The sequence below is a fragment of the Pundamilia nyererei genome, unplaced genomic scaffold (genome assembly GCF_000239375.1).
Source record: "Pundamilia nyererei isolate P.nyererei 1_Seehausen unplaced genomic scaffold, PunNye1.0 scaffold00070, whole genome shotgun sequence".
In the NCBI taxonomy this organism is placed as follows: domain Eukaryota; kingdom Metazoa; phylum Chordata; class Actinopteri; order Cichliformes; family Cichlidae; genus Pundamilia; species Pundamilia nyererei.
The window spans coordinates 1,631,674-1,655,941 of NW_005187471.1; the positions used below are offsets into that span (position 1 = coordinate 1,631,674).

The following is a 24,268-nucleotide window of genomic DNA, read 5'->3' on the forward strand; positions in this document are numbered from 1 at the left end:
GCTAACCGCCCCACTTTCTGCTGGCAAGATTACGGTCCGTTAACACCGAGCAGCCGAGCCCAAGAGGACGAAGCAAGTGCAGGCACCTGCGTATGTTGACCGTTTAGCCTCCTCCGCATCCTGAGCGCGTCTTCTGTCGAGTTGGACGTCTTTAACATGTGTTTCAGAACCGTGGAAAATAACAGCATCGCATCGGCTATCCAAAACGGTCGGCTTTGACAACAGCAACAGATTCACAGTGATATTAAATATTAGCTAGCGTTTTTGATTTTTTTCAAAGCTTCACTACAACGATAAATTTTAAATTTCGGATTATTTTGAATACCGACAGGTTTAAATAATATTAAGCTTTCACATAAATTAAACTGGACATTTACAGGTGTCGAAAATTCAGTAAAATTATTAGTATATTAAAAAAAAGAAAAGATTTACCTGATAAGAGAGCGCCTTTATCCACACTTCCGGTTCAGATCATTCAAAATAAAAGCATATTCCTATGTATTTATCTTGCTTTCCCACTATAAATATGTAAATAAATAAATACAACCAAGCTCATCCTGATCTAAAAATAGATTAAAGGTTTCTATCCCAAAGCCAGCTGAAACAACAGCCAAGCATTAACAAAAAGAAGAAAAGTAATAATTACAAATACAGTGATTTTCTGACTGCCTGAACTCATTACTAGATAAGAAAAATATTGCTAGCTGAAAAGGAAACTACTGCTATACTCACGCCTTCACCCAGCCTTTTAAGCAGACATTTCTTAGTGGCGATTTCTTTTTATGTAAAAAGTTGAACCAGTTGGCTGTAATCAGGAGTGAAGAAGCAGCGGGAGACGGGATTAAAACAATCAGCTGACAAGCCTGTCTAGCTCTGTGAGTTTAAGGAGGGTTAAGAGATTAGAAGATACACACTACGGCACGTTTACCAACTAAATGGCTTTATTACAAGGGAATGTACAACAGTGCTGCGTTTTTCAATGTTTTTCTAGATAACTCGAAACAGAAAAAGGCTCCATTCAAAAGGGCTTGGATTGCATTATAATCTTCTGAATTGAGTGCCTTTTCTTTCTACAAGTAAGGACCCCATCCTAAATACACATGACACAGTAGTTTATCATCCATGGCTTCTTGTATGAGGTAATGGACGTGCCCCTCAATTGACAGAGGAAGACCCAGCACCTTATTCCTGCAGGTTCGCTCGATGTCAAACACATGGGTTTTAGCCTGACAGAGAAACGTAAAAAACAAACATTAGGTTTTATTGGACCTGAATGTACTGTAGTTAACTCAGTTTTCCTCTGGGATTAATAAAGTCTCTCTAATTCAGATTCGCAAGTAAATATAGTTTAAGAGGTAAAAATTCAAGAAACATGCCCACTTTTTTATTAACAATCTCTCCTGTCTCATTGGCACAGTGTGAGGTGTTAGTACTGCCATCGGCCCTCTCAGTCTGGACCACCAGCGCCCTTCTTTGAAGCATTTATGTACAGGCCAGGCTAATAAAAGCTCCTTTTCCCCATTCTTCTAGATGTGTTTCTCAAAGCTTGTTGAGCCCTAAGCTTATTTGTTTATTTTGGTCTGACTGACCTCCATGTGATGTGTGCTTCAGGTGGAGCACCGTTGCCATACTGCTCGCTGGGCTCGCCGTTTTTTTTCACTCTGTAACCAGAGACTGCAGCAGTTGGTGCCGCGCCTCTTTGCCATAGTTGCTGAACAGCAAAGGAAGCAGCTGGTAGATGCAGCTCAGAGGTAAGGTAACAGACGATAATCACAAGCATCAGATAGCAGGATCACATCAAAATTCACATAATTTACATCCTTGTTTCCCCAAAAAACTGCAAATAAAAACAGAAGGTGATGATTTCGAAAGTATTTACAAAAAACTACATTTCAGAAAAGTCCAGTGAGGGACAACAAAAACTAGAAAAGTTGTTTAATGCTCAAAAGCATTAAATAAATACATCTGATGGAACATCACAACACAAATAAGATTTAGTAGCATGATGAAAGATGAGCATCTCAAAAAGTCCCCGTGTTTAATGTTGTTTAAATGCAGATTTAAGTGATTTGCAGTCTTGCTTTTAGTTTTACTTAATACAGCTTTCATAGAAACAGGGTTGCACATTATCAAACGATACTTAGCACTTACTGTACATGTCTGCAATATTTATAGATCACGTTTCCATGATGATCCCTTATCTGTCCGGCCGGAGAATGGCCTCAGCAACCGCATTCGTGGACTTTTTGAAAATGCCATAGCAACAGAAACTGGGGCTCTTTGCTCTTTACTTTGGAGGATGTACATCCACCTTCTAGTTGAGACCGGTCATACAAGCTCACGTTGATGCTGTTTTCTGCTCTGGAGCACTAAACCTGTTAGGAAGAAAGTAGAGACCTGATCTTGCTTAAATAAGAAAAAGAAATGATGCCTCTGAAAGCGTCAGCATCATTAAAAAAGAAGAAGGAGAATAACGACTGTTTGTCCGCAGTTTACAAATATTGAACATGGAGACAGAAGTGTAGAACAGCTTCTGTGCTGTGGATACACAAATATCACAGTGATTACATTGTATATGTAAAGTGTGTAAGTTTGAATTTGTAGGTGTTTGAAGGAAAAGTGGATAAAGCCACAGTAATCTTCTACAAGGCCTTACAGAATATCCCCTGGTCCCCTGGTGAGGCACACACATACTGTGAGTGTGATATTTCCCAAAACTCGATTTATAGTTATAGTCCCTGCAGACTCATTAGGTGCGGTTATACGAGAGAAACTGAGCTAATTAATAACGAACAACAGCTCGTTTTACCAACCAACTGACTTTATACAGGGGTGCTCAGATTTGTAAAAAAGAGGAAATGGCTTTGAAACCTTAACATTAGTGTTTTGAGGACTATGATTTTACTTTTAAGAAAACAGAAGTGGTCATGTTACATATACCAGTAACCGTTAAGGGTGCAACCATTGAATGTATATATGTATAAATCTCAACAGTGTTAGAGAGGATCCCTAGTGAGTAGCACTTGGCGACTGTTGAGAGGAAGAAACCTGTGAAAGGACTAAGCTTAGGGACGGACAACTGAGAGAGGTGAAGAGAAAACAGGAGCATAACAAGAATCAGTAGCTGATAGCCACTCCTTATCTATTTTTTGGTTACAATTCAGTAAAAAGATAACCTGTATATAAAAGATGAACAGACTATGGATGAGACAGGGTTAAAACTTTTACTGAAACACTTCTTTGATGGTACATTAGAACATACGGAGCTCCGCAGTGGACATGGGAGGGAAAAAAAATTAAGACGGACTTTTGCGAGATCTCGCAAAACAAACTCGGGATCTCGCAAAAGTCCGTCTTAATTTTTTTTCTCCCATGTCCCCTGCGGAGCTCCGTAGTTTCAGAGTAACTCGCATACCATATTAAGGAAAAAAAAAAAAGATCAACAAAATTCAAAGTGCGGCTGGCTTGACCGCGGCTGCACTCGAGAGCTCACTGCACCATAGTTTCTCATTCTCAGAAAATGGACTTCATTGTCAGTTGCAGATTTATTTGCGCGATGATCTGCCGAGATTATGACCTCTGGTTGCGGAACGGTTTGTGACGCCATGCGCATCCTATCATCAGACGAGCTGTTACCGACTATCAATAATGCCTTCAACAAGCTCTCTGACGAACAGTGGATCTTAATAGAAAACGGACTTTTGGATTCTGATGTTCAAGCAGTTTTGGCCGATATGATTTCTGAAATCATACAGATCGCCACAGCCAAAATCTTGATACTTGCGCTTCCCGCCATTCAGCGTGGTGCATCTACGGATTTAGAAAAAAATCCATTTCTTGGTGACTCCATCTCAGTCACTTTTGCTAAAGCGCTCAGCATCCCTGTGCAGCACTGTGTGAGTGCTACACAGCTGGCAATGATGATTGAGAGGGAGAGTCAGACTCTTCTCAAAAAAGTGGCAGAGAATCTAGAACACCCTGTCATTCTAGATCAGCATCTCCAGAAAGACAGGCCAAGTCTCCAGAGAAATGCTCAACATCCTCTCGTTTAAGTTCAACACCTGTTCCCGAGAGGAGGGAGGAAGAACTGCCTGAAAAATCAGAGGCCAAATTCTCCAAAAAGGATGAGGAGGAACTGTCTGACAAGTCAGAGGACAGATTCTCCAAAGAACATGAGGACATACCCTCTGAGAAGTCTGAGGAGAAACCCTCCACAGATGAGAAACTGTCTGAAAAGTCAGAGGACAGAGTTTCTGAGGACAAACCCTCAGAAAACGTAGAGGAAAAGCTCTCAGAAGCGTCAGTGTCATCTGCTCAAGTGGAGGAAGTATCCCAAAACCTTGTTTACTTTCTTTTAATTGGACTTCTCGAGAAGTCCAAAAACAGGCGAAAAGGCCGTCTCACTCCTCCAGATGGCGTAACACTAGCTGACATCATTGAGCGTCTCAAAAACTTGGTGCAACCAGAAATCAGCAGCGCGGAGTCTACAACACGTCTGGAAAATGACGTGAGAGGATTGACCAAAAAACTGGTTAAAGGACTCATCAAGGAGTTTGGCTCCCCAGAAAGGATCATGGATGCTGCTTTGGCATGTGATAGTTCATTTGACGAGGCTATTTTGAGGCTCTTGAAAAATCCATTTGGGTGTCCCCACAAGTTATCGCCAAAAGTCCAGAGTTGCCAGGTTCTTTTCAGCATTGAAGAAAGCTTTAATGAAACCCTTCAGATGCTGTTTTATGGGCAGCGATGACTAAAGACCTTGACTTTTCCACTGCCTTGCTTCTCGCAAAATCTCGAAGCAGAAATGATCCAAAAACGGTCTTGAATCATCAATCATAGTGTCAAATCAAATTCCTTTATAGTTTTCCTAAAAAACTATATTTTCATTGTGTCTCCTTTTTGTTTTCCATCGAGTCCAGCCGGCCGCAGCAGATGGCTGCCCCTACATGAGCCTGGTTCTGCTGGAGGTTTCTGCTTTTTATGGCAGTTTTTCCTCCCCACTGTCGCCTTGTGCTTGCTCATAAGGGATCATTTGATTGCTGGAATTTTCTAAAATTGGTGTTTTGAACTTTAAGATAGAGGTCCTGCAGGCCCTCCACCTTAAATTTCAAAACACCTCCAGGAGACTTTGTAGTTAATTGTCATTACAATGAAATAAAAAAAAATCCAAATTAAAAACACATTGACTTTTGTTGTCTGTTCTTGATGTTAACCACGAAAGAAAAAAAAGTGTTGCATGTGTGTACTCTGGTCATCAGTACTGGTATTTTAATGTATTAGAGTAGAATTTGATATAGGGTTAGAGTCTGTTGACAGTTTATCTTCCTCACAATCCCGAGCGCTTCTTCTGTCGAGCTGGATGTCTTTAATATGAGTTTCCAGAACCGTGGAAAATAACAGCATCGTCGAGCTAAACCGGTCGTCTCTGACAACAGCAACAGATTACAAGTGATAATAAATATTATCACAAATACATTTCCATTTCAGATTATTCCAAATAAAAGTATATTCTCATGCAATTATCTTGGAAAGTGTTTTCCCACTAAAAATATGCAAATACATAAATACAACCAAGTTCATCCTGATCTATCCCAAAGCCAGCTGCAACAACAACCAAGCATTAACAAAAAAGAAGAAAAGTAATAATTACAAGTGATTTTCTGACTACCTGAACTGATCACTAGATAAGAAAAATATTGCTAGCCAAAAACAAACTACTACCTACTTCTTACTCACACCTTCACCCAGTCCACTTTCAGCTTTTTAAGCAGACATTTAATTCTAAGTGGTGCTTTTATGTAAAAAGTTGGGCCAGTTGGCTGTAATCAGGAGTGAAGAAGCAGCAGGAGACATGGGATTAAAACAATCAGCTGACAAGCCTGTCTAGCTCTGAGAGTTTGAGGGTTAAGAGATTAGAAGATACACACTACAGCACATTTAACCAACAAAATAATTTATTACAAGGGAATGTACAACAGTGCTGCATTTTCAATGTTTTCAAAATGGAAAAAGGCTCAGGAACAAACAGTCAAAAGTGCTTGGATTGCATTATAATCTTCTGAATTGAGTGCTTTTTCTTTCTACAAGTAAGGACCCCAGCCTAAATACATCTGACACAGTAGTTTATCATCTGTGGCTTCTTGTATGAGGTAATGGACGTGCCCCTCAATTGACAGAGGAAGACCCAGCACTTTATTCCTGCTCTTAATCACTCCCTGCAGGCGCTGCTCAATGTCACACACGTGGGTTTTAGCCTAGCAGAGAAATGTAAAGAACAAACATTATTAGGTTTTATTGAACCTGAATGTGCTGTATTTAGCCCAGTTTTCCTCTGGGATTAATAAAGTCTCTCTGGTTTAGATTTGCAAGTAAATATAATTTAAGAGGTAAAAATTCAAGAAACATGCCCACCTTTTCATTAACAATCTCTCCTGTCTCATTGGCCTGAGCTTTTGATAGTCCTTTGGCTTGTTTGCTCCACTCCACCAGTGGGTCATGAAGGAAGGTCTTCAGCACGCTTGCAGGAAAAATTAAAAACAAAAACACATTTTTAATATTTATGAATGGTTGAATTTGACATTAATACTTTTTATGTGAATGTACCTCATGAGTGGCTCTCTCTGGTCTCTCATTAGTCTTATCGTAACCTCACAGGCTTGCCTAAAGAGGCCCTCGATGCCCATGGGCCCCATAGCATGCACCATGTTTCGCGTCAGACGAAAGGGAACAACCTCTGGCACGTCAAATGTCTCCCCCTAGTGGAAAAGGAGAGAAAAGCACAGGCAAACTTAAAAGCAACAACATGCACTGGTGTTAAGGATACATATAATAAATAATAAATATATGAACATTCCTAAATAATATTTTATTGAATCTAAGGCAAAAAAAACAAAAAAACAAACCTTGTTAAAGAGGCAGTTGAAGTCTACATGAACACATTCTCCAGTGAAGGAATCAAAGAGGATGTTTTCTCCGTGGCGATCTCCCAGACCCAGGATGTAGCCCACCATGGACATCACAGCAGTGGAGCGGCAGTATGCTGAACGACTGCTGTACCTGTAAACACACAAATACTCCAAAGATTTATTCTTGGATTTAAGTTACACTTGAAGCAGATTTTTGAAAAATTCTGAATTGAAATAACTTCTTTCAAATGTGGTCAAGATGTTAAATGAAAATGACTAACATTTCTGGTAAAGCAGTGACTTCCAGGAGTATAATTATAGCAGTGTTGTAGTGAAAGTCATACCATGACGTGGGGTCAGGAAAGGTCCGGAGGAACCATTCATAGAAGACAGGGGGGTGTCGAGCACACAGCACCTCCTTGTGGATTCGCAGTTTTTCCTCAAAGGGAGCTGTCTTGGGAAGAATAAGCTTCCTGAGCTCTTTACCTGATAGGTAGATACCTTAAAAACACAGAAAAGGTGAACAACTTAATTACTTCCTAACATTTACTTAAAAAAAAAAGAAAAGGTTTTTGATTGTAGGTGTTATAAGTAAGGGATACCTCTCTCTTTGTACAGCTTTGTGAGAATGTGCCGCAGCCCGGCAGTGTTGTTAACCCATTCAATGATGCCACACTCCTCATTGAGGGGAATCACAGCATAAGTCCGGATGTGTAGCTCCCTCCGTCTGGACTCAGCATCTTTACGGAGGCACTACAACAGTACACACACAGTACAAACAAGCACATATAAATGCTGTTCTTCTCATATTTTCTCAAGTATTGTCATGTAATTTGCACACATATTGATTGATTTAGTACAGCTCTGCTACATAATGAGCTCCTAACTGCAAAAAAAATAAAAATAAAAAAAAGGTTCAGTTTTTATTCACATTATGAGAAGAGGCTAATATTTCATTTTAACTTTGAGGCCAGAACAACACATAAAATAAGATTGAACCTCTAAAAGTTAGTAAGTTTGTTTATTCTGACCTAACATGCAAGTCGCTCTATGGCCAGAACTCACTATATATCCATTTAGTTTGAATGAAATCTCCCAGATACCTTATTGATGAGACAGTTGAACTCCATAAGTCTGCAGTCCTTCCTCAGGTCATCTTTAGGTTTACACATCATGGTGTAACCCCGACCATCCGAACCCTTCAGGCTTATCTTCTTTGGCTTCTGCAAAGAGGCCAGGATCTCCACCTACACAAACAAGATTATTTTCTGTAACTGTCAATCAACTCCTGCCGAATGTTAAACATACCGTGGCGGCCGGTCAGAATAGTTAACACCCTCTTTCTCTTACACTGTCTTCAAAACCATCCAGGTATGCCCAGTGTCCAGGAAAAGCATCATGCTGTGTGTTTTCCCCGCCTGTGGAGGGCAGCGTTGGGATGAGGACAGACTGCAGAGGGATCAGGATCTGACTGAATGTCGGCTCCTCCACCAAACGTTTTAGCTGCTTGAAGTGAATGCTCATACTGAGGGTGGTGCTGTTACCATTCACCTGTAAGACACATATAGAAACATCTCTACTCCTGCCTAAAGATGATTTAAGGATTGAGAAGTCATAGACTATTGAAGTGTATTTGTGCATGGGCGTGTATACCGGTTTATTACAAAGCTCCAAAAGCTTGTCTGTCAGTCTGTTGGCATCTCCAATGAATTTTTCCAGGGACTGTTTAAGACTGACGGCTTTCTTAAGGATCTGATTACAGCGATTCATGCGCATGGGGTAGGATGACTGGAAAGAAAAGAAAAGCAGACATAAATAAATGCTGTATTTCGGACGCAGAAGCAGTTGATTACAAAAACTAACAGAGAAATTGTAATTTTGATTTGAACTGATCTGCTAAATAACATTTCAAATAAAATAAAAACCCCACATAAACAGACTTGCAAATGTTAAACTTTATAGTCACCCCTCATTTGTTTATATTTTGCTTCCAAAGACCCAGACCGTCTAGTAATTTCTTAAAGTGATCTTGGAGCAATAGTTCCCCAGGCTTTCTGGAGGGATTTCAAAGGGTTTGTTTGGACAGTGGCTACTACATAAGTGGATGACAAAAGAAGAGATGCATTTATTATCTGTTATGGAAGGCAGCCAACATCCGAGGAAAAGCTTTGAATGTCCTCCAAGAAGCCTGGAGAACTATTCCTGAATATTCCTAATCCTACCTAATGAAATGACAAAACAACTTGCCTAAGAGAGTTCAGGCTGTGTTGAAGAATAAAAGTGGTCATATCAAATATTGACTTTCAAGCACATTAGAATTACAAAGGCTATATTTCCATGTTTATAGAAATCACCATCAACCTTAAATGAGGGGTGGCTCATTTCTCTCACCTTGCACACCGCAGTCATTAGCCACATAGCTTGCTGGGGGTATGTGAGGAACACTTTGGCCACAATGGTCATGAGGACATTGAAGACCTCATCGCTGGAGTGACACACCCTGGAGATCAGCTGGGAAAATGCGGTCAGGAACTGGTACGGCGCCAGCTTAGCACAGTGCTCGCTCACTACTGTGTTGATTTTACTCAGCTCCTGTCGCATCTGTCTGTCTGCTCGCCCAGCTGAGGTGAAGGAATAGGTATAATATCAAGTGTTAATGAAAAGCCAATGAAATGCTAAAAATTTGCAAATTAATTAGACTGAAACTAGAAATATCTCCCTGCCCTGTGTGATTTGCCCACCTTTCTCACATTCACACACTTTAGCTCCAAAGTCCAGCCAAAGAGACAGCATGCGAGGCATGGCCTGGTAGATATACTGGTTTCCAAACTGCAGAGCACTAGGAGGGAGAAAGTTGATAAGTGTGTTGTTTGATGAAGAAATTAACAGCTGTGAAGTAGCTAATAGAAGCTCTGATTGTAGTCTACAGCAGGGGTGTGCAACTCCAGTCCCCGAGAGCTACTGTCCTGCAGCTTTTAGATGCATCTTTGTTCCGACACACCTGAATCAATGAATGGCTTGTTATCAGGCCTTTGGCAAACTTGATGGCATGCTGAAGAATTAATCCAACCATTTGATTCAGCTGTGTTGGAGTAGAGATGCATATTAAAGCTGCAGGACCGAGAACTGGAGTTGGAGACTCTGGGTCTACAGGGCTGCAAATCAGCAGAAAGAACAAGAACTTACTTCCCGAAGAATGTGACGATGTAACGGATCAGATTACCCTGTTTCTCCAGCTTGTTATCTGTCACCATTGGCATGACTTTGTCATAGTATTTGGCTAAGTAGAAGTTACCATCCTCCCACTCTGGTAGGAGGTTAGTCACATCCTAAAAACAAAAAAACAAACAAAAAAAAAACATACAACACATAAGGTAAAGACAAGTGATGCAGAAATCTGCTTTGGTGCCACATCACTGTGAGGGTGATCTCTGACATTTGCATCATTGCATTTTTCACTTTTTTGTCTTTTTATGAAACATTTTCAGAATCTAGTTTGAAAGTGTGTAGATATATCAACCCTGTATGTCTTCATGATGGCATTAGACTCAAAGTTGGCCGTCTCCTCCATGAAGCGCCCCACCAGCAGCATGGCTTTGCCTTTAGTCTGGAGACTGCGAGGATCTGTCAGGGGCTGATCTTCAGGGAAACACTGAGCCACACCCTTCTGCAGGACAATCAGAGCTTGGTGGACATCGCCCTGATGACATTCAGGCAGACAAATTAGGCTATATTAGTTTAATTTGATTATGCACATGTATGAAAATCTAATTTGCAGATAGGAAGACACTAAAGAAAATACGTTTTCTGGTCCTGTACAAATGTGAATAATTTGCATACAGTTTTGCATCATATATTGAACGCTCGTTTTACTTGTAGCCTGGTTATACCTTAGACCAAAGCCACTTTGCCTTCTCTGTGACCAGTTCAGCAAGATTTGTATTTTCTGCATTGAGAAGGGCGTTAAAGGCGGTCTGATGGTGTCCTGCTTTCCTGGCAACCCGGGCACTTTGTAACCAGCACTCCCCAACCAGCTCCTGACATACAGGTCTGCAGCGCAAGAGTGAGATGATACATGCAGATGTGAGTTCAGAAAGATTGAAAATATAGAGATCCTGTTGTATTAAGAAGAAATTTTAAACCGATTTCTCTAATGTGTGTGTTTCAGAAAAACAGCATGTTAAAATCTGTGCAACTAAAAAGTGATGTTTCCTTACTGCGTTCCCAGACTGAGCAGGGCACGGCGGAGAGCCAGGACTGGCTCCTTGGCCCTGAAAGAGTTTTGCGTCATTTCCAGCCGATCTGACCAATGAGGAGGCAGTTGGCTGAGGTTGGACCCGGATCCCTGTCTCTGTTTCAGCAGCTCAGTGAAGGTGTGCTCCAACTCACTGAGCATGTGGAGTCTAAACACACGTAAAAGCTTTTTTAGAAAGTTATTAAAACACAACACACTTGACTCCAAACTGAGCTGACACCCACAGACCTGACAATATACTCGTATCCTCTCTGGTAGGTTCCACACTCATAACTGGCAGCAGACAGAGGGACGACCTGTTCTTTCCTCACCAGCTTCAGCTTCTCATAGAAATTTTCAGCATCCTGCTTCTTAGCTGAGAGCAGCAACTGGCCGAGCCGCACACCCCATGTGCTGGACTGCTGGTCTGGAGACACAGAATAGAAAACTATGCTTTAAGCAGATCCATGCAGCATGGAGTCACCAGTGATTTCAGATGTTGCAAATACATGCTGTGTTTCTGCACTACCTGAACTCAAATAATCTTCCAGCAGGTCCCATTTTCCAAGCTTCCAGGCTGCCTCTACTCTGTAGGTGTTGAGTTCTGACTTCCACTGGTGCCTAAATGGACATACAATGCAACATTAGGCAAACCTATATTAACCTAAATTTTAAAAATTACATTTAATAAGAAATAGATGTACACTGATATGTATTTTTCTTACTTGTTGGCCAGTACTCCATTGACTTGCGTGATGACTGTGGACAGCTGTCCCAGGCCGAGCATGGAGGTCATCACTCCATGATAGTGAGCGATCTTTATACAAAGCGATAATTGAAATGATCAAGAAAGAAAAAACAGTAAGTTAATTATCTTTTATGTCGATATCATAAATAACATATTGTAAGAAAACATATAAAACTGGTATAGTATATGTACACTTACCGGTTTATTAAGCATGTCAGTTCTTTTAAATGCAAATAACTAATCAGTCAATCACATGGGAGCAGCTCAATGCATTTAGACAGGTACACAAGATCAATTTCAACCCAACCAAGTATCAGAATCAAGGAGAAAGGTGATTAAAGTGGCTTTGAACACACCACTGAAATACTCAGTCGCACCAACTGTGTGTACATGTTTATGGACTGCATGTGTTTGGGTACCTGGTCTGACTCCAGCTGTATGGCTCTGTCATAGCACGCAGTGGCGTCACGGAGCAGGCCGATGCTTTCATGCTCAAGTATCTGTTCCTGGAGTGATGGCTCCTCCCTCCTCAGAGCGTTGACACCTCTCACTCCATCCGGCTCGTGCATTGCAGCGTACAGCGTCTGTGGCAAGCAATCACGTACATCACAGAGCTTAAAGTTCACCACAGAGATTAATTGGATGAGTGGTTAAAAGACAAGTGCACTTGTACTATTGGACTCGTTGCTGTCAAGATAACTTTTATAATGCAGTCAAAAGTCCTGAGTCAATCTTTTATTTAATGGTTAATAACCAAATTGTTTTCTGACCTGCAGGAATGAGAGATGGTCTTGTACGTTCTCTTTATTTTCCAGGATGTAAGCTTCAAAGTGCATGAGGGCACGAGTGTACGCTTTGGATCGTAGAGAGGCCTTGGCCAGGACATCCTGCGGGATATCTTTCAAGAAGGCCACCACGCGCTGATAATCCCCACTCTCTGCAATATCATGTTATAATTCTTTACTTTATTAAAGCAACAAGGTGAGTGAACAATGAGGAGAACTGAATTTTATTTAGTTATTTTCTTATACAGCTCAATGCAAATAATGCATAAAAGCCTCAATATTATCATGTAAATAATAGCAATATAAATTGCTATAGAGTTGACTGAGTAAATGCATCTTTTTCAACAGTGACTGAAGCTATGCATCTTTTCATTAGTCCCTAGATTATTGTAGGGTCTACCTTACAATATAAAGTGCCTTGAAGCAACTGTTGTTATGGATAAATAAAACTGAATTGAACTGAACTGAATTCTTACCATGTTTGGGTTTGGAGTAGAGGATGTGGCGACTCCACTGTGTAAGGTGTGAAAGCATGCTGAACACAGTCTGAGTGCTCAGCTGTGACAGGCTGGAGGCAGTCTTCTGGGCAAGCCCCTCGGCTTGTCCATCTCCCTCTGTCAGCACAGCCAGCATTTCCTCTGTAACCTTCGACAGAAACAAGAATGGAACAACAAGGAATGAGAATTAGAACAAGATTAGAACTGAAGACATCAGAGGGACAGCTCAGGTTGAACGGTTTGAAGACAAAGTTAGACAAGCAAGGCTGAGGTGGTTTTGGACATATGCAGAGGAGGGATAGTGGATATACTGGACAAAGGATGCTGAATATGAAGCTGCCAGGCAGGAGGAAAGAAGTAAATTAGAGGATTCATGGATGCAGTGAATGAGGCCATGCAGAGGGGCTGGTGTGACAGAGGAGGATGGTAGGGATCAGGTGAGATGGAGGCAACTGATCTACTGTGGTGGCTCAGATGTGTCCTCACCTCTTGTTGCTCTGCAGGAGTGCAGCCCAGCAGCATGTAGAGCAGAATATGAGGCAGCAGGTAGATTGTGACCTTGTAGTCGTGTTTGATGATGAAACTACAGCATCTGAACACTTTGCTGGCCAACTCGTGTCTCACCTGGAGAGCAAAGAAACTTCCCTTAACTTCTGGCTTGGAAAACAAGATAAAGCTGGGAAAAAACTTCAAAAAGAGATGAGTTAACCTTGCTGATGAGGTATCCAGCCCAGGTGGCTGACCAGTCAGAGAATTTGCTGCCTCTGTTGCTGAGGTACACAGGTTTCTTCAGCTTAGACCAGTTCACCTCCTTCTGACTGCTCTTATATCTGCAGGTAAGAGTAGAAAATAACAGATTTACAAAAAGAGAAGTTAAAAAAATGGAAGGACTTAGTGAGTACTAAAAGATTGCAGGCAAGAAGATAAAATGTTGGACAAGGGAGGAGAGAAGAGGAAAAATAACTTTCGTCTGAGGGATTTTTAAGTCCTGAATTCTGAGACCATTACAAACGAGACTATGTGTATACGAAGGTGTAAACTTAGACCTGCTGTTGAGGTGAGGCTCCAGTATTTCTTGAATTTGCTCGGGGAATCTTCTCCACAGACGTCGGCCTGCTGAGTCAGTTCGACCTTCGCGACACTCAAATATGGAAAGCAGTTCCTACAGTGGATATAAAATCACCAATACAAACAAACATTTCAACATAACCCCCCAAAAATAAATAAATACAATAGAGGAACAAACACAAATAATTAAAGCTGTTGCGTACCTGAATTGCATAAGCAGCGGAGTCCTGGGCTCTCACATCATCAGCATACGCCAGAAATGTTCTGGTCAGTTCAGTCAGCAAATCATAGGCAAAGTTAGGATCATCCACTCCGCTCTGCCACAGAGAAAAAACATGCAGTTCAGTTATCTTTGCTTCACACACAGTATCACACACACACATACACATATATATATAATTATCATTACATTTGCAATCTATGTTAGTTATTTACCACAAAGATGTTGCGGTTGCCGTGGGTGTGTGTTTGCGACAGATCCAAGCGTCCCGGATCCACGGCGCCCAGCTCCCCCAGACACTCCCCACAGAGGAGCCTGGCCTCTGGGGATGAATCCTGGCAGCCTTTCAGCAGCACTGATACCAGGTTGGAGATGACCGGCTCCACTGCTTCACTCGCACAAACCTGCCGCAGCAGCCACTCCTGCACTCCAGAAAACAGAGGAACATATTTATAGATGTGTTAAGTTAAAGTAAATTTGTGGGTAACGGTGAGGATTTAACATGGGCTATGCTAGAAGTGTAGTAAGAACTGAACTAAGAATTAGAATTAAGAACTGAAACACCAATTTAGGTGCTAAGATGTATTATAGCATGTTAATTTATGGACACATCCATTGTACATAATTCTTAATGCTAATGACCCAACTTTCAGGCTTACACCTTTCACAACAACAAATCGTTTGAAAAAGATAACACAGCCGGTGATTTTGGAATGATGCAGTCTAATGGTTTCATTATATATATTTTGCATTCTTTTCTGAGTTCTCCTTGCAAACATGGAGCTGTTACTTCACTGTAGCACTTCATTGAGTATGTACCTGGTTGCTGTGCATCATGTCCCTGAGGCTGGTCAGCGCGTGGATCCTCACGTCCACGTTCTCATGCTGGACGGCTCTCATGGAGAGCTGCAGTGCGGCAGCCAAGTCACTGCTGCTGGCCGCCAGCTGGAAGAAGAAAAGATAAAATACAACACAACAATGTGTTGTACGTATGATCACTGTCAACCAGCCTTTTGTTTCACATTCATTTTACTTTCTGTTGTGGCCTTCATACAGACCTTTTTATAATCCTGCATTACTGTGTGGATGTCTTTTAGCTCTGGATGGTCTGGTAGAAAGTAAATCTCATGGAGGTAGTCACTGACTTCTTCCCTGTAATTAAATGACAGAAGTGAGGCATCTAAAAGCGCACATACACCCACACCTATGTACATATACAAACACACTCTTTCAAGTACCTACATACGCATACATACATACTCATCCATGTGTACCCTTTTACACATTGTTGTGTATGTCTACACAAGTATCCATTCAGCACAAAAAGGAAATAAGACCAGTTGTGCACAAGAAAAATCTGGTTGATTGAAAAGAGGATGAGATGGGAATGAATAAGATCCTTTTCCCACATTATTCACAATCCTTTTGCATACTCTAAAACCATTTTGACCAGTTTAACTAATGAGGGAAGTTAAAACTGTAACCGAAAGATGTGTCTTTGTGTTTGCACGCTGATCAAATGTGCACATTTGTGCTTATGTTTGCTACCTGTTGTCCAGGATGAGGAAGCGGATGATGGCGGCAGTTTCTTTGGGCTGCAGTGGAATCAAGGGGAGCAAAGCAACAATAACGTGACTCAGTAGGGGGCCCAGGTGTGCAGGCTCCACACTCCTCACAAAACAATCCCATGTCCTACCCAGAGGAAAAGGGAGTGTATAAAAAAACAAAAAAAACAAATTAGAAACAGATGTCTGAGCAAATGCCAACGAATAATAAAGATAAATGCATCACAATATGTGACTTTATGTGCAAGTATACAAGTACTGACTGGCAGCAGAGGAGAGGGAAGTCCTCTCTGTATCGCAGGCCGGTGCGTAATGTCGTCATCATCTTCACTCTGACAGAGCTGATGTGTTTGGAGCCCATCAGTCGCATCAGAGCCATCACACTTGTCAAAACCTGCACGAAGAACAGGCAGACATGTTCACTTTGAGCCAAGCAGATCTTTATTGGACAATTAACCAATCAGATTTAAAATTCTGGTATTTTAGAGGATCAATTACCAGTTTCTTGCGGTCTTTTTCTCCTGCACTGGAGCTAAGCAGCTGCATGTTGAAAAAGGCAAGAATCCCCAGCAGCTTTGGCTGTAAGTAGTCAGCCTAAAGATAAAAACAAGACATTCATTAATGGATAATTAGCAGATGATTAGTTGCTTATTATCTCTTTAATTTTTTTTTTTGCATAGAAAAATTACATTTTTGTTTTAAATTAATTACATAAAACATATTTCACAGATTCTGAAGCCTAAATTGTTTCATAAAGCATTTTTGTCTAGTCAAATGTCAAAAAGACAAGAAACTAAAACACTGATATGAAATGCAGAGGATGCCAAGTACCATAAGTTCTGAGGTGGTGATGTCTCGGGGTCCCTGGTACGGATCATCACTAGATGCAAAGGAGGCCAGGATTGCCAAGCCATTGAATACCTGCAAAGAAATAAACACTTATGAGAACAGAAACTAGAGTCTGTGTTTTAGATCATTTATGAGTTTTATTCAAGAGGAGGCCTTGTGCAGAATAATTTCCTCAAAGCCACATATTTTGAAATAGATTTAATGTTTAGAAAATCTGTTTCCACATATGTGTGTCAACCTGTTGGTAGTGCTCTCCAAGACGCAGCAGCAGCTCATTATGAAGACCCTGGAAGTCTTGGCGTAGCAGAGATCCCAGTTCAATTTCTGTCTCACTCTGAAAGAACATGAAGGAGAAGAAAAATAAACTTGTTTTTAAGATGACCTCTTCAGGTACATGACTCTAAATCATGTTTCAGCTGTAAAATGCAAGTAAAGTTGTTCATACTTGTAGGTAGTGAAAGGCCCTCTCCAGCTCCTCCTTTGTGCAAGAACAGACCAGATGGCTGAAGATGTACTTAAAGTTGTTGATCAGGATCTCTCTCCTGTTTGCCTTCAACTCAATGGCCAAAGTTCGAATGAGAGCAGAGCCTGTAGAGCTTGCTTTTGCTGCTAGGTAAGGCAGCAACACCTGGAGGGTCCGCTGCATAAACAAACATGCAAGAAAGCACCAATGTACATCACATAAAGAGTGCTTACTATCTGTGTGTGGATGCGTGTGCATGACTGTACATACGGTGAGGAAGCGGTGGAGGTCTGGAAAGTCAAAAGCATGCGCGATCTGAGCAAGAATATCCAGAGCCAGCTCCCTCTGATTGGCTGACTCGGTTCCTTGATCTGGTGTGCTCCGCAGGGCTGACGCATGGCGCGAATGTAGTGACTCCACCAGGAACTAAAGGCAAAGAAGATATAGTAATGGACTGTAGATTTTCCACAAAAAACAGTATCTAAAACAGACCAAATGAAAACTAAACCAATGCAATTTTCAAACATTAAATCCACATATATACTATGAATAACAGTATTATAGAGCAAGTCATCTAACTCATAATAAGCAGGTGAATAGGATAGGTTTGGTCCAATTTAAACAAAAGACTAGATACCTGGCAGATAGGGTTCTTGTACTGACTGAAGAGTGTCTGCAGTTTCAAGCCTTTAGTGGTGGCCAGGGCTCGAATTTGAGTGTAAGCAGCTACAGACACCTGGGACGACTTGGACAGGAGACAGTGGAGCAGACGCAGCAGAGAGAACGACACCAAACTACCCTGAGAGGCTCTGACAGAAGAGGAAAGGGGAATGAAGAAATTTCCTTCATTAAGTAGTCTTTTTAATTGTATTAACAAAACAAATCATCTGTTTTCTACATCTAAGTGGATATGAAAATAATACAAACTAATAACAACTAGCAACACAACATTTTATTTCTGTATATAAGGTCAATAATTTTATCTCCCATCTTATAACATATTATTCATTAAAAACAATTACTATAACTCATACAGCTTGTGGAATAAAAAAAAAGCTGTCTATATACCTGCCGATCTCTCCAGTGGTGAGGATCAGAGTGTTACGCAGGTCATCATCTCTGTTAAGTTTAGCAGTGCTGAATGCCTCTTTAAGACGTGCAACCAGGAGCTGTGATGGTGACACACACACATCAAAAAACAAGTAAACATGCAACATTAAACTATATTGATTGAGGGGAATATGGTGAAATTTTACCCTGATAAAAATATAATTAGGTTATAATAATAAAAATATAAGAAAAACTGGAGTCAGAATTGCTCACCTCATTCAAAGAGCCCTGCTCAGAGTTTCTAGTGGTCTCTGCTAGCAGGAAACGCACTGATTGGCTGAAGCGTGTTCTAACCACAGGATCGGAATCCTCCATTAGACCAATCAGGGTACAGAGTACGGCTCGGGAATCGCTGTCTGCACCAGTGAGATTCACATGCTGGCACAGGTGGGGAAGAGCTTCTAGGAAAGCTGGCAGTGAAATGTATTAAATGTTTAAGAAAACAGCAGCTGTGAACTGATTTCAATGCATCAGCTGTTGTGAAAAACTTATGGTAAAAAGGTACCTTGTTTCACGGTGCTTGGAGCTTGTGGTCTGAGCAATGGTAGGAAGGGTCTAACAACAGATGCCTTGAGGGATGGCACTGCTTTCCCAGCATGATCTGTTTCAAGACTACAAGAGAGGCAAAGGATTTTGGGAAGACAAGTGGAGTCTGTGTGGATGTCACTAAGGCTGGAGAGCTCTGATTGGAGGCAGCTCAGCTGACCAATGATCCTGGCAAGTTCCTTCTTCACCTGCTCCGAACTGTCCTCCAGCTTGGAACTACAATTATCAAACATACGCCATGAAATATAACAAAGTAACTGATGATATCAATGAAAGAAAGACAGAAAATATCAGTGGTCAAGTACTAAGTAATGTATGAGTTTCCATACAGCAAAGTAGTGCCAATGAGGTTGTAGTGCATGTTTCCCAGATGGTGGAGAAGAAGAGGGAAAGCCTTGACTGCTGCTACTCTCACCACCTCCTCCTGACTCTGCAGCGCCTTTGAAAACACACACACGCGCCACGTCTCGCACACACCGCCATGTAAAAAGGCCAGCAGCGACACGCAATCGGCCTGGACCTCAGGTGCTGGAAAGAAAGACGTCTTTAAATGACTTTTAAAGCAGTCGTTTAGGTTTTCATTAAAAGAAAAAGAAGCACACAGGAACACTCACAGTAGCAGAAACCGAGTCTCTGCGCCAAGGCTAGCAGCCAGGAAGGGAAGCCTGAAGTCTTATAGGCTGAGACAGACTTGTTCTCACACACCCAAGGAAGAGACAACAGAGCACACACATGTTGTTGGAGCCTGTCATCATTCTGGCTGCTCACTAAAAAAAAAGAAAAAGAAGATGATTATGATTATAATAAAGGATGTGTAACTGGCTTGATTTCTATCTTCAAATTAAACACAAACAAATATGGAAAATACATCAACTTTTATTTTGACAACAAACTAAACCAAAAACATCTGGTATTTTTGTATTTAGATCCTTACTTGTCAGGTAAAGTATAGAGTCGAGGACCCTGACAGTGATCTGGACAGCAGACTGAAAGTAGCTCCGATTTGACACAGGCTGAGATCCTCCTTCTAACACTGACTGACAGCTCTTCAGGGCCCTGCTCAGCGTCTCAGTGGGAACCCAAAGGAGAGGTGACAAGCTGCTATAACAAAGAGATGTTGAGGTGAATAATATGCTATTAATCACTGTGAACGACATATGTCAAACTGGAGCCAGGAAAGTAAGCAATCTCTAATATTAAACACTATTAAAATAAAAAACTAGAGAAAAAGTTTTTCTGAGAGGCAGAAAAAAGATAAAAAGGAGAGGGCTTGTGTAAGAGCACGGGCGTATGTTTGGGAATTACCTAACGGGTGAGGAGCAGAGGGCTGCCTGATGGAGAATGAGGGCCAGTCCCTGCAGAGCAGACAGACTCTGGGTGGTCTCAGGCTTAGCAGAACTGGAGTCCAAAAGCATCAGCAGCTCCTCCAGCCGACTGTTTAACGCAGCCCAAACCTTACTGCGAACACGCATGTCCACTTTGCTTAAGATAGAGACACAGACATTACTTCAATACGACATATGAGACATTTAAAAAAAAAATTGTTTGAGATTTTCATGGTTATTGCCAAATAGTAAATGTTGATGCACTCACCTTGAGGATGTTTTAGGAGTTTTACCGACTGAACTGGTGGCAGATTTGCAAGACTTCTTGGCAGGTGTTGCTCCATCTTTACACTCCTGCAGCACTAAAGCTGTCTCAGCCTTCAGGGCAGCTCGGAGAAACCCTTCTGCACACTGCGAACAACAAGCATAGCACATATTGTAAAGAGGGAAACACTGTATGGATATCAAAAGGATAATTTAAAAGGAAACACAAAGAACAGAGTTGTACTTCAGCTTGATTTGCTGTCCCCACGGTGCATGCTAGTGTCCCGCAGACTTCGGTGACCCGCTGCCTCCTAAGCAACGCGGCGCTCTCATAAACTGGTGCTACAGATAGCGAGAAGCTAAACAGCAGGCAAAGTGACTCGGTCACTTCTACACCTAACTTGACGCCAGCTCCAGCAAGAGTGCAAACACACTCGAACATCTGTGAGAGGTGGATGGGCTCAAAGTGTGAGTGAGAAACATACGATTGCTGAAACACGCAGCGGGTCAGGCTTAACAGCTCTCCTTCATAAGCTTGCTTCTCATTTATGTTTGCTGTGGCAGAGTAGGAATGTGTTTCCAGCAACTGGAAGTAGGCTGCAAAGAATTCGTGGCCCTGCATCTCAGGAAATCCTCTGAGCTCCACCAGTGTTCTCAGCATCACCATGGAGGCCTTCCTCAGCCTGGTGTTCCCGTTGGACAGGATGAAGCATGCAGCTTCCCAGGCTACACTCAGGTCATGACGGGAGATGACTCCCCTCAGAGACTCAGTTATGATGTTGATCGTTACGGCAGTCAGCGACTCCAAGGCAGCAGGTGAGGAGAGCACAAGGGCAGAGGGGGTGAGGTATGAGGAGGCACAGAGGGGGGATAAACTGAAGCACTTGAGGTTTATAGGCCACTGGTTCTTTGTGTGAATGTCCAAAACATGTCCCTGTCCTGCAAGTGTGCAAATATGTGCATACAGGTTATGGCTGAGTTCCTGGGACAGAAATATGAGTTCCTGAATGAGGAAATTAAAGATAAATGGTGCCCGGACTCGCAAAGTGTGAAATAAAGAGCACAACACAGCAGAGACCCGTCCATGGATGATATCACAGCCTGGAGCTGCTGCCACACGAAGGAAACGCACCGCCACCCACTTACTGAAGTCTAAAATCAAGACAAGGAATGAGAAGATATTAAAGGACAAAACTAAAAAGGAAAAACATGTTCAGCTTTATTTTCTCTAATCTCTGAAATCACTTATGGCAGCATTTTGAGAAGAATTTCCTACCAGTGCAGCTCTGTGTTGTTTCTGGGTATTCAGCAGGCTGACAGGCAGGGTTGGCAAACATCAGAGATGAAGATTTAACTATGTGCTGCACAAAGTCCAGCAGCATCACACAGGCTGGCTCTGAGGTGGACTTCTTACTTAGCCCTAAAGCAACTGCAAGACAAGACAACTGCTTTGTTAAAAGAGCTGGTACACATACAGAGGATAAGTCAAATATTCTTGCAATATTAACTTGAAAAGTCACTAAATGATAAAAAGCTTAAAGATACACACTGATTTAAACTCCAGGTACAAGATTTATTCAAAATAATCTGAGAAGCCGAGCCATCATAAATTTAAACAACAGCAGCAAGAACACAGAAGCAGACACAGGTTTATATTAGCTGTACTTTTCCTATCTCTAGTCACACCCGATGTGCCCTCTTTGTGTTTTGGAACTTTGTGTTTGCCGAACAAACACCTGCCAGCAATGTGAACTGCTGTTATATCACCTTCATATTCCAGGGGAAGTTACAGGTGTAGGTGTAGAGTAAGGGGCAAGATTCGTGCAAGTGCGGGGAAGACAAAAAACTAATATGGTTTATCATAAACTCTGCGTACGAGATGTAACAAAGGTAAAGATAAAGGAATTAAGGGAATGATGGAATAATGTCTGATGTGCACACATGAGCTTGTTAGAGTTTATATTTCATATCATCAAAAACATTTTAATATTAGACAAAGATAACTCGAGTAAATTCAAAGTGTAGTTTTTAAATTTTAAATTCATTTAATAAGAGAAAGAAAAACTACCCAAACCTACCTTGCGCTCACTGAAACAGTAATTCCTCCCTTTTTAAATGATGAATTAATTGTGATTTATCACATTGGTTGAAAGCTCAGTTTAATTTCACAAGTAACACCCAGACCTTATTACTGCCATGATGGCTTCTTGAACAAGAAATGCCTTAAATAGAACCTATCTGAGGTGAAGTAGGTTAAAAGAACTCAAAAAGCAACACATCATGTCAAGATCTAAAGAATCTGCTGAGAAAGTCATTGACATCTATCGATCTTGAAAGGGTTACAAAACCATTTCTAAGGCTTTGAGACTCCAGTGATCCACAGCGAGAACCATGAGCCACAAATGGAGAACGCTTTTAACAGTGGAAAACCTTCCCAGGAGTGGACAGCCAACCAAAATTGCTCAGAGTGTGTATCAACAACTCATCCAGTAAGTTACAAAAGAACCACGAATAATGATCAGTGATCCCACACCCACCAGGAAGTCTTAAATGCATAAAAAAAAACCCATAAAAATCAAAGTGAAAGTTCTGCAGTGGCCTAGTCAAAGTACAGGCTTAAATATAATTTAAATGCTTTGGCATGACCTTAAACAGACCGCTCATGCTTGAAAAACTTCCATTATGGCTGATGTTATGTGAAAGACTTGTTGCAACTTATCACCAACACTTAATTGCAGTTCTTCCTTTTAAGGTTGGCACAACCAGTTATTAGGTTTAGGGGGCAGTTACTTTTTCACACAGGTTTAGATAGGTTTTTTTCCCTATTTTTATCATCATCATCATCATCATCAATCATCATCATCATCATCAATCTTTATTTATTTATTTTTAACAGGATTTTTTCAGGAATTTATAATTTGCATGTTACATTTACTTAGGCCATCTCTGTCTATTTTTAAAATTTGTCTAATGATCTGAAACATGCACGTTTGACAAATATACAAAAAAAGGGAAAAGAAATCAGCGAAGTATATTAACAAGAGGGAATAGTAGTCATGGTAAGCAACAACTTCAGGGAATGTTTCAGCAGATAAGTCTGACAGTGTGCACCAAAAAGCTGTTTGTTTGTTTTTTATTGATGTCCTTTCAGAGGCTTTTATTATGGTGACCACCCCTAGTATGTGTCGATATTCCCGGCTTACCGACATCCACATCTGTCAGTATCCTGTCGATGAACTGGCAGAGAATCTGTCGAGGTTTCTGTACCACCTGGCCGTACTCTGCAGCGCTCGCACTGCAAATATCAGCACGATGTTATTCACAGAGACATGACGAAGCAAAGGTTTTTATCGACTTCAATAAGTAAAGACGAGGACTCACTTTAGCCCAAATAAGTGGTACTGTTAACTACTTAGCTCTTAGCCAACTTTAGCCGTGTACTCACCTAGCTAGCTCCTGAAGAGCCGGTATCATCGCAGACATTTCCAGACCTTCCATTTTTAAACTTTTTGTGTCGCTGTTCGATAAAACTCTTTAATACATTAATATATGGCTCTGTCTAATCATTTTAACCAGTACACATCTCCACGTCTCCTTCTGCCTGTCAAGTCTTTCCAAAACTTTCGCTCCAAAATGACGTTTCTGTTTTGATACGGAAACCAGCGAGGGTCTATAAACTCAAACAAAAC

General features: G+C 41.4%; 1 protein-coding gene and 1 long non-coding RNA gene across 3 annotated transcripts; one reads left to right on the top strand and one right to left on the bottom strand.

The window, feature by feature from the left end:
• Nucleotides 1–29: 29 nt before the first annotated feature.
• LOC102197019 (uncharacterized) lies at nt 30–8,332 on the top strand. The gene is made up of 3 exons (XR_311828.1): nt 30–90; nt 1,612–1,751; nt 8,277–8,332. It is a non-coding gene; the product is annotated as an uncharacterized LOC102197019 (long non-coding RNA).
• On the bottom strand, nt 5,947–24,206 carry atr (ATR checkpoint kinase). 2 transcript variants are annotated; one of them, XM_013911731.1, is made up of 48 exons: nt 24,025–24,206; nt 23,783–23,874; nt 21,856–22,008; nt 20,824–21,731; nt 20,584–20,726; nt 20,296–20,472; nt 19,925–20,088; nt 19,605–19,757; nt 19,320–19,518; nt 18,950–19,206; nt 18,658–18,854; nt 18,403–18,503; nt 17,972–18,143; nt 17,605–17,760; nt 17,317–17,511; nt 17,110–17,205; nt 16,854–16,943; nt 16,521–16,616; nt 16,286–16,416; nt 16,006–16,149; nt 15,516–15,609; nt 15,277–15,402; nt 14,673–14,879; nt 14,441–14,554; nt 14,216–14,331; nt 13,879–13,999; nt 13,656–13,793; nt 13,149–13,317; nt 12,658–12,824; nt 12,307–12,471; nt 11,865–11,956; nt 11,669–11,760; nt 11,389–11,566; nt 11,123–11,308; nt 10,796–10,955; nt 10,426–10,605; nt 10,092–10,234; nt 9,647–9,744; nt 9,297–9,526; nt 8,559–8,693; nt 8,256–8,456; nt 8,009–8,152; nt 7,508–7,658; nt 7,250–7,406; nt 6,903–7,056; nt 6,604–6,755; nt 6,412–6,517; nt 5,947–6,254 (listed from the first exon to the last, which is right to left on the bottom strand). In XM_013911731.1, the coding sequence occupies exons 1-48, from the start codon at nt 24,075–24,077 to the stop codon at nt 6,081–6,083; spliced, it is 7,827 nt and encodes a 2,608-aa protein (XP_013767185.1). In that variant the 5' UTR covers nt 24,078–24,206; the 3' UTR covers nt 5,947–6,080. The 2 variants fall into 2 exon arrangements, with proteins under 2 accessions (XP_013767185.1, XP_005736681.1); XM_005736624.1 differs by having other exon boundaries at nt 19,925–20,091.
• Between the last annotated feature and the right edge of the window lie 62 nt (nt 24,207–24,268).